General features: G+C 36.1%; 1 protein-coding gene across 1 annotated transcript; it reads right to left on the reverse strand.

The window, feature by feature from the left end:
• Positions 1 to 6,548: 6,548 nt before the first annotated feature.
• Positions 6,549 to 11,126, reverse strand: LOC119574476 (solute carrier family 35 member G1-like). Its single transcript, XM_037921719.1, has 2 exons — positions 11,025 to 11,126; positions 6,549 to 8,752 (listed from the first exon to the last, which is right to left on the reverse strand). The coding sequence occupies exons 1-2, from the start codon at positions 11,073 to 11,075 to the stop codon at positions 7,898 to 7,900; spliced, it is 906 nt and encodes a 301-aa protein (XP_037777647.1). The 5' UTR covers positions 11,076 to 11,126; the 3' UTR covers positions 6,549 to 7,897.
• Between the last annotated feature and the right edge of the window lie 299 nt (positions 11,127 to 11,425).

The following is an 11,425-nucleotide window of genomic DNA, read 5'->3' on the forward strand; positions in this document are numbered from 1 at the left end:
CCCCCCCACCCCCCACCTTCTACCTTGGCCCGGGAACGACAAAAAATTGCCCCCGCCCCCTTTGGTACGCCATTCAAGGCATTTTATCGTTATACATATTACTTTACGACGGTGGACAAAGCATGGCTTCTGGATAAATTCAAAATGATGTCTATTCAAATAATGAGATTATAATACATAATGAGAATGTAATCTTCACTCTGAGGTCTAGCTTTGGCTTTTTGCCTAGTTTCCCTTAGTCATATTCTAATAATAAAAAACGTGGCCTGTGTAAGGGAAACAATAACTTCATGAAAAAAGAAATGGATTATGTTTAGGAGACAAGATGGTACTCTAAGAACTTCGAAAATATATATGTATTCAATTTAATTTCATGGATATATTTATCTCTCTTGCATAACGTACTAGAAACTCAATCCTCATTAGTTGATGTTTGAACCTTTATCACTGTAATTTCAATATATCATTCTCCATTCATAACCCTAAATCAGGTAAATATAACGAAAGACATTACACTATTTAACAATTTATTTGTTTGGTTTTTTAAAATCATCTTATATAATATATACCAATTGGTTAATCACTACAAATAGCACAGGACGCACTTACTGATCAGCAGTAATATTTTCACATAAATATACAATAACCCATATTTTACAAAAATATAAATCAATAATACCCCTACAAGCACAAGCAATGATACAATATTCTTTTGAAGTATTGCCTGTACAATTAATGTTTTGGCTCCCAATGTTCCTCAGCATTAGCACAAGAAGTTGTAATTTGGTCTTCACAGTGCTGTAAACTGACATCACAGAAATTGTTAATGCAAGAGAGACCCAGAAGTACCTTTCTAGGAAAAGAAAAAAAAAAAAGAAAAAAAAAATCTTCTAAATCCATGAAAAAGAATGGTAATTTCAGATAGTAACTGATATATATAAGTAAAGATTCCTAACACTGAAAAGATTTAGTGAGAAATAAAGCGAGAGATTATTCCTATTGTTATTTATTATTATTATACTCCTAATAATATTTTTCACACATTACAAAACTACATGTTAAAGATTTTCAAAATCTTTTTCGCTAAGATTCTGATTGCTAAGTGTTGTCAAATAAAGTCAAAACAAAGCAAAGGCAGGTATAAAAATCTATACAGTTCTGCTTTTTGTCTTGTTACATGGTTTATGTAACAAGGCTTTCAAAGAGAATTCCTTTTATTTTCTTCTCAAGTATATACTAAAGCAAAGCTCTGTAGATTGAGGATAAAGCCTCAGAAATTCTAGCTGATGAAAGTAATTGAAAAAATATGTTGCTTACAACCTCCAAATTCTTGTGTCCAAAACCTGTTGTATGAATTTCAATTAACTCTTGAATTTCATCTACTGTTTTCAGTATGCAATCCTACATACCACTAAGGAATTATCCCAAACAAATTTTCCTGCCACATCATCTCAAGTATGTACATATATCCTACAGCCAAACTCCAGTAACACAACAGACACCAAACAACAGTTACCAATTGACAATGAAACTAAAGACACATCCATTCCAGTCGAAGCTCAGGAATTCAAACAGTAATCTTGACCAATATGTACACAGTTGCTCTTAACTTGTCTCTTAACTTTCATTTGAACAAACAGTTTTAGTAAAATAATATATTACTGAACTGACAGATTTTGTTATCTGGAAAACAGCATTTGTTACCAAATATCAGATATGAGATCATGAGTAATATTTACACCAGTTTTAATTGTATAAAAAAAATCATTTCTGATAAAAACTGATACTCCAAATAGTTTTATAATTCAAAGGACAACTTATTAGTATTAACTTCACATAACTTGATCTCAAATTTCAAAATTAATAGTCAACCAATTGCTCCTTAAGGATATCCAATTGTGAAAAAAAATTGGATTTGCACAATATGGGTATGTCAGCTAAATTACACAGTCCTACTACCATTTCTCTGCACAGCTTGATCTTTCTTTAGGTAGCAAAACCTTATCTATAAGCTCTGGTCATATTCTTTGCATACATATAACCAATCCCATATGTCTCATTCCAGCCTTATATTTGACAGGTAATAGCCAGAATATAAATTTCCAGTTAACCAACACTGAAGCCAAGGTTACATCAGAAATGAACACATACAATGCACTAATTTACTCTTATGCAAATGAAACAGAAACTGTACATGCATGCGAACAGTTCATCTGCACAACACCATACTTTACAAAGACAAGCAACTGCTCTTGAACAGTTGGACACATCACACACAACTCAAAACAAGGACTTCGTATGATAAGCAGGGTTACTGAATACCAATCACATCAAGCGGTAACACTCCAAAAAACAAGTCCTCTTCAAGTATCTGAAAGGCACCAAATTCACAGTCTCAACCTAAAAAAGCCTCATTCACCAATGCCATTTTCGCTCAGCGATCAGTATGAACTGCCATCAAAAACCAACTTAAGAAAAAAGAAAAACACATCACTGCTGAACTAGTATTTCCCAACAATTAAGAAAATCTAATGACCCTATGTAAGTAACTATCACAAAAGTACAGTGCACATTTACCTTACACAGTTCACATTTTCTTTGCTCAAACACAGTCTACATTCATCAGTAGTCAACCAGACTCCAATATTTTCATACACTTTCCAATATCATCATAGAGACTAACACTTACTCAGCTATGATGTGACAATTTTTTTTAAAGTCTCCTAACAATGGAACTTATTTCAAAATTTCCTTAATGACTATAGCAGTAGTTTCTTTTTTTCAAAATGTATAACAAGATGCTTTGTTCAGCATTATTACATTCACCTTAATTAATGCCAATGAAAATATAATAAAATGAATGTCTTGGCCTTACTTAAAAAAAAAATACTGATAAGAATACTGTTTCATGTAATAAGATTCAATGAATATCTTCATCTGAATGCCACAGCTTAATAGCTTTAGCAAGGTACAGTACATTCAGAAATTCAAATAATAGGTTACTGTTTTATAAGAAGACACAAAATCTATCAAGTTACAGAATCAAAGCAAAAACAGGTTTTATAAGAACAGACATAAAACTGGATTAGTTATAGAATAAAAGCATGCAAAACAGCTTTTCACACTCAACAGAGAACAAGAACAGAATGTACTTTTTCTCCCCTTGCAAAACTGTTATATCTATACTACATTACATTTTTCATGCTATATTCTGACATACATAACACTGTGAATCACAGCACTGATGTTGAAGCAAGGGCTGATACATTCTGCATTATTGTCATAAATCATTTTTAATGTGTCGTTCAAGATATCATCTGTAAAATTGAATCATACGATACTGATTGAAATATTGAATACATAGCATATAGACCTGAAATATCTGTAAACTCTTTGTTACTTTCTCATGTTGAATGTTAATATTAAGCTAATCCTAATTTGGCGAATATAATTTCTAAAATAATATACAAACGTCCATAATACTGAGGGAAAATATATTGTACAAATATAGAACATTAAAACCTGAATTGAAGTCCTAATCATAATTTTCAAAATCATGTAATAGAATGATGTTGATTCTATAATTATTATAGTCTTGCTCAAGAAAACAATGTTTTAATACTGCTTTGCACATTACATTTTAGAAAATAAACATGTATGCTCCTAAGTGTGACAAATTATGTAATTTAACTCTGACATTTAAAATTAATTCTTTAAACTTTGACATTAAAATTTTTCTCCTTCAACGTTGATATTAAATTATCATTATAAAGTTTTCTTCCTTTCTGATCTATTTTCTATTCTCACTGGTTTGCAACAATGGTTTGCTTTGTGGTGAATCCATCACTTTTTAATTTAACATCTTTAACATGACTATTTCCATGTCATATTCAGATTTTTTTCTCTCTCTCTTCTTGCATGATAATTATTCTGAACATTATCAACTATGAGAAATATGTCAGAGTAATCAGCACATTTGAAGAAAGTTATACAGTCTGAAAATATTACTCAGATATACCAAGCAATGTTCTTGACAGTGAAAGAAAAATCATGTGTCACCATCTTCATTCTATTCATATTCTGATTTGATTTTAAATTTACAAATATATGTGTTTGTTTTCATACTTTGTATACGTGCATTTGAGTGTGAGAGTAAGTGTGGGCACAAGCAAGAGTGTGAATTTAGCAATGAGCATGATAATTGTGTAATTACAAATGTAAATGTGCGTAAGCAAGTGTATACAGTATATATGTATGGGTTCTTATTATACTTCATCTTATTATTGATTGATGATGATTTTGTTCACCTTACACAACCTTAAACAACAAACGCTGATATGTTTTTATCCAGATATCCTTAAGTTAATATATCAATTTGATTATATTTCACTCATAAGTAAAGTACATATATCTTAATTTCCACTAACAAGAAAATACCCTTAACATTCATAATCTCACTGTATATACTTTTTCATACTTTTTTTTTCACATCCACTTGTAAGATTCATATTTACAGGACAGTTTGTTACAGTTTAACTATTACAGCCTTGGTCCTATCACATAAAATCTAAAATATGAAATTTCTGAAAACATAAAAGACAACTAATTTATTAACACAGTATTTTTCAAACATTAGATAAATTACAAAATCAAGTGACTAATTTTATTTGGTATATCAAATCTAATTTCAAAATTCTATCTTTTAATAGAGAAATACTCTATCATGCAGAAAATTCAATCTTTAAGAAAAAGGTAAGCATTTTTTTTTTCTCTCTTTCAAAGATAAAATTCCTATTTTACAGTCATCTACACATCTTCAAAAAGTGGTTCTCCACATTTTTAAAGTTCTTACAGTATTCAACCACACAAATACTAATTTACTTTTCTGATTTCTTGTAATTTCATTTTCATATCTGATGTTTAATAAATATCCTTTAAGAGAGTGACAATAACATTAAGCTTTCAACTTGAGAGGGGGGGAGAGAGAGAGAGAGAGAGAGAGAGAGAGAGAGAGAGAGAGAGAGAGAGAGAGAGAGAGAGAGAGAGAGAGAGAGAGAGAGAGAGAGAGAGAGAGAGAGAGAGAGAGAGAGAGAGAGAGAGAGAGAATGAGGATGAGAACGAGACCAAGAGAGAGGACAGAAAAGGGAAGAAAAGGAACAGAAAGACAGAGACAAAGACAGATCAACACAGAATGAGATTTAAAAAGCTTTAAATTCATCATTTTCATGTTATACTTCTTAAAAAGGAAGAAAATAGATTTTAGGTGCAGCTTTAAATAAGGTGAAACTTTACTGTTGGCTCTAAAGAAAATAATTAGTTGTAACTACCAGTATAATATATACTATGACCACTTTTACAAAATAAATAATAAATTGTAAGTAACTATGAAAAACTCATTTTTCTATGATTGATATTTGCTTAAAGGAAAGAATGGATACCATAGTTATGACAATGATAATCATGATGATATTTTCAAATTAAGCAATATTCTTCTGCTTTTATCAACACAAACATATTTATAAAAATGATACAAAATGACAGGTAGCTTGAGAATTATGGTAAAGAATTTTTAAGGAGGCCAATTTGAAATGAAGAGAAATAGTCCATGAACAGGATTCCAGCCATAAATACATAACACATATGATTAAAAAGAACAAACAACAACTACACAACCATGAGCATTATGGGCATCATGCTCACTACCCAAAGTAACAGGAAATGCAGTAAAGAGAGAGAACAATGGGAAACCAACACCCTGCTACTACCTCTACAACACACACAACCACCTCGAAACTACGAGTCAGGAAAAAATAAAACTTGACGAGACAGCGTGTGTAATGGTCAATGCACCCTCCTGTTGGCTTTAGAACTCAATGAACATGCGGGGCTTAAGGACGATATGCAGAGTAATGGATTTCATCAACAGAGGAATTAGGTGGAAGCTTGGCTTATAGCTTTTATGGGATACATATGTGATCCCCCCTCATAACAGAGGTAATGATATAATGACAATTGTAAACCTGAAGAGCAAAAACCAAGCTCGAATGAGCAAGGATCATTTGTAGCACAGTATGTTAGGGACTGCATGATTCAGTTCAGTAAGCGAGTCCTTTGATGTACTATTATAACAAGAATATATTACCAAGGCCCAATACAGCTTCCACTTCTTACTTGTGCTGTGACACCCTGATGGTGTGAGTTACTCTGTGGAATTAAGCAGAGAAGAGAAAATGCATATAATTGAAGATGAACATTCAGTTTCCCTTGAACTTGTACCATGGACTTTTCCAAGAAATATATGACTGTTCGGTCTTTTGTGCTCATTTGGTACCTGGCTGAACTGAAGGGCATGAGAATGAGAAAAAATATAGGGAAGAAAGGAAGAGGATGGAAGGGGAAGGGCAGGAGGAAGGGATGGGAAATGTAGGACAGAGTTATGGAAAAGGAAAAAAAATGTAATTAAAGATAGTATAGAAAAGAACATACAGAGAGAAAGAGAGAGAGAGAGAGAGAGAGAGAGAGAGAGAGAGAGAGAGAGAGAGAGAGAGAGAGAGAGAGAGAGAGAGAGAGAGAGAGAGAGAGAGAGAGAGAGAGAGAGAGAGAGAGAGATTATTTGTAGTTATACGTTGGTATATTACCAGTATGTGTGTGTATGTCTGTGTGCATGCATGCTTATGTGCTTGTTTACTTGAAATATTTATTTATTCACAAAGAGAAATGAGGTAGAAAGTTGTAGCTGGTTGAAAGACGTGAAAGATATTCACACAGGAAAAACAGGAGATAGCAGATAATAATGATACTATGAGCAACATATAACACAGTGGATAACTCATAAATCAAAGCAAAAAAGGCTTATTGTGCTTATCAGAAGGATGTTGAAAAAGGGCTATCATAAGATTAGTATTGAAACAAGAAATAAAATATGCACAAAAACAAACTGGAATTTTAAACACATGTGAAAATGGGGTAAAAATAAAAGTACTACTGCTAAATAAGTCCTTATTAAGGATAATCCTTTAAGGTCCAGTGCTGCAAAGCTACGCCTGTACTGCAATCAACAGAGTTTACGACACAGGCCCATAGGGACGTGTCATTATGGTAAGACTAAGGTGAAACTAGTAGTTATAATGTTCACAGGTAAATAACAACCCATTATCATTTTGTATTACTTTTTTGTTTGTTTAATATATTTTTTTCTGCTATGATTGCAGATATTTATTCATAGTTCCCAATTAATTCCTGCCTTTCATTTCATATGGGTTAGGCAATACCTGTTCAAGAAATTTATGTAATTTCTTTGTGAAAAGAGAATTATTACCAACTTTCTTACCTACAGTAAACTATTCATGTCACCTGAGAAGCAGGTCATGCTCCTCACAATAGAAGAAAACCCCAAGTAAGATTTAAAGTTTTAAGAATTGCCAATGTCAAAAAACCTTAACAATCAAAACTGGAGGGCCACACAGTTTCATCTATGGCAATTCACTGGACCACATAATCTCAGTGGTGTCAGTCTGTAGAACCAGTCTCAACCATGGCAGTCTTTTGGGCCACACTGGATCCACAAAGCCATTCTGTACATCTACACAGTCTCAACCATGGCAGATTGGGGCCACACAGTTTCCAGTGCCAGTCTGTAGAACTACACAGTCTGGGCCACGGCAGACTATAGGGCCACACAATCTATACTTATGGGGGACACATAGTCTCACAAATTCCCTTCCTTAGCAATATATGGTCTCAGCCATACCAATCTGTACCGAAGAGCCACGCGATATCAATCATACCAGTCTTTAATGCCGCACAGTGTCTCAGCCATACCAGTATGGAAGGCCACGCAGTCTTGGCCATGGCAGCTTGTGCTGCTGCTCCACTCACGGCTTCTGGAGGGCCGGAGTCAGCACATGAGGCAGCGCAGTCTCCGCCGCGCACTCGATGTCTCAGGAAGGGAGATGACCCATTTCCTCAGTCCCGTCAAAAACACGCAGGATGTCACCAGCAAGGCTCCCATCAGACTCAGGGAGTCGGGGAATTCCTGGAAGAAGATCGCTTGCCATATAAACGCAAAGACCACATCGGCTGTCCGCGCGATGGACACCGGGCCGGCCTGCTCCAACTGCAGCGCCTTCGTCAGCAGGATCTGACCACCGAAGCTGAAAATCCCGATGGCGAGGATGAGATAGCGCTCGTTCCCGCAGCGTGGTACGCACCCGTCGCCGCTGAACCACGACACGAGGGGCGTGAGTACCAGGGCCACCAGAGCGAAGTTGGTCATGATCACAGAGAAGTGAAGGCCCTTCAAGACTCGCAGTATCACGTAGACGTTGGCGGCTACCACCGTGCCACTTATGGCAGCCGCCGCGCCCCACCAGTTCTCCGTTGTGTAAGCATCCGAGAGCGAGCCAAAGAGCAGCGGCGGCCGAGCAATGAGAATGACGCCGGCGAGGGTGAGCAGAATGACCACGCCATGGAACAGTCCACAGGGCTCGCCGAGGAACACTCGCGCGAACACTGCCACGAACACTGGCACGCTGAACACAATGACGGACGCGTCGGCGAGAGGCATGTGTCTGAAGGCGTAGAACTGGAGCATCAGCGACGTAGCTCCAACTAGGCCTCGAAGCATAAGCATTAAGCGGCGGCCTCGAGGGAAAGGCGGGTCCCCTCGACGGATCAGCAAGGGAAGCGTCGGCAGCAAAATCCCCACGAAGCGGAAAACGGCCAGCTCCATGGGACTCACGTCTGCCAGCACCTGCAATTCAGAGGGCCTCGGATAATGCAACTGCAATGAGCATTCATTATCAAAGACCTTGAAAGCACGTGAATGGGAAACAATCGGTCTTTGTTATCATTACTCTTCCTGATTTGATGAAGCTTTGAGTTTAGAGCAGTGTCTCTGACATGACAATGAGAAAATTACTGATTCACTGAAACATCCCTTCTTCCTTTGATTCATGTAATAAGATAATCATACAACTCCTGACATTGACGATGATGATAATGGTGATGATGGTGGTGATGGTGATGATGATGATGATGATGGTGATGGTGATGATGATGATGATGGTGATGATGATGGTGATGATGATGGTGATGATGATGATGATGGTGATGATGATGGTGATGATGATGGTGATGATGATGGTGATGATGATGGTGATGATGATGATGGTGATGATGATGATGATGATGATGATGATGATGATGGTGATGATATGAATGATAATGGATATATATATGATGATATGGTGATGTATGATATTGATGATGAATGAGATGATATGATGATAGATGATGATGTATATGATGATATAATGGTGATGATGATGGTGATGGATGTATGGTGTATGATGGTGATGATGATGATGATGATACACAAACTAGATTAATAATAATAATAATAATAATAATAATAATAATAATAATAATAATAATAATAGTAGTAGTAGTAGTAGTAATAATAATAATAATAATAATAATAATAATAATAATAATAATAATAATAACAAAACAATAATAATAAGAACAGTGATAATGATAATGATAACAATGATATCAAACAAACAAAAAAAAAGATAATAATAATGCTGGAAAAAACTACAATGAAGAAACTAAACGAAAAATAAGAAAAAAAAATAATCAGTAATATTCCCTTTTAATGAAAATATTTACTCACTTGAGATACGGAAAGTGACAAGGCACACTTAGATAAATGCAGTTTCTTAAAGCCAGGGATCTTGGCAGTTTCGCGATCAGCTGATGGCCGCGTCTTCAGCTTTGCTTCAGTGAACACGGAAAGTGTCGCCCCCTCGCTCCCTTCTCCATCTCCCCTCTTTCTTTCTCCTTCTTTATTTCTTTCTCGTTCTCGTTCTCATTCTCTCTCTCTCTTTCATTTTCTCTCTCTCTTTCTCTATCTTTCTCTCTCTTTCTCTCTCTCTCTCTCTCTCTCTCTCTCTCTCTCTCTTCTCTCTCTCTCCCTTCTCCCTCTCTCCCCTCTCCTCTCCCTCTCCTCCTCTCCCCTTTCCCTCTCTCCCTCTCCCTTTCCCTCTCTCCCTCTCCCTTTCCTCTTTCTCTTTCCCTCTCCTCTCTCTCTCCCTCTCCTCCTCCCTTTCTCCCTCTCCCTCCCTCCCTCTTTCATTCTCATTCTCTTTCTCCCTTTTTCAATGTCTCTTCACTCAACATTTTCATTTCCATCGTGCAATTCAAATTTAAGAGAAAAAAATCAACGTTCGTTGGAGAAAGAAAGAAAGTGATAACGAGAGAGAAAGAGAAAGAAAAAAAATAGCGAGAGACGCCCGTTGTTGTTGTTTTTTTTTTAACAGGGAGAATCAGTAGAAATTCTTCGAGATTATCAAAAGAGTGTCTACATTATTGTAGCTTTATTCTCCTTTATCTCGTTTCCCTTTCAAAAACGAAAAACGAGAATCTGTGACAAAAATACTCAAGGACCAAATCTCTTAATCGACCTGTTCACTTATTCACCTGTTTACACCTATTTTTATTAGATGTGAAAACTAATGTAGGATACTATGCAATTGACCGAAAAAAAATCTAAATGTTTATTCATCTATTAACTGGCACGTAATAGGCGGTAATAGCCTATATGTTTCATTCGATACCTCTACGCTTGGGACAAAAGCAAATCGACGTCCCTTTAAGGACAATAGGATCATAAACCCTTTCCATCACACGAAAAGAGAGAGGCTTAGAATATCTTCCTTCCAGACTACTATGAAAGACTAACAATAGAACCTATCAGTAGAATTAATTATGAAATTAATTTTGATTCTCAGGGAATGACATTAAAAAAAACAAAAAAACATGTAGAGGTTAAAAGTTCGGTACTGATAACAACAATAATGCTAATTTTGATGGTAATGGTTAATGGTTGATGGTAATGGTAATGGTTGATGGTGAATGGTAAATGGTAATGGTAATAGCAATGGTAATGGTTAATGGTAATTGTAACAGTTAACGATAACGATAATGATAATAATAGCAAAGCACATATCAACACAACCGACCTTGACGATGAGCGAGCAGAGCGAGAAGAAGAGCGACGAGAGCACCGCCATGAACAGGCCCACGTGGGGGAGCGCGCACCGCCCCGCCCGCGTGTCCCGCCCGACCTGCAAGGCGAGAGGCTCGTTACTGGGCTGTTTCGCCGCCGAGGCAAGGTTGGGCGCGACGCAGCGAGCTCCTTCGGCCGCTGCTCGCCAAGACTTCAGTGGTTTTGTCAATAAAGGGAGTTAATTCAATTTTTACCATAAGCACATTGTGTTTGTTTTAACGTGTGTATATATATGAATATAATATATATATACATATATATATATATATATATATTGTTAACGTGTGTGTGTGTGCGTATATAATATATATATATATATATATATATATATATATATATATATACATGGATATA

Source organism: Penaeus monodon, chromosome 6, assembly GCF_015228065.2.
Source record: "Penaeus monodon isolate SGIC_2016 chromosome 6, NSTDA_Pmon_1, whole genome shotgun sequence".
NCBI lineage: Eukaryota > Metazoa > Arthropoda > Malacostraca > Decapoda > Penaeidae > Penaeus > Penaeus monodon.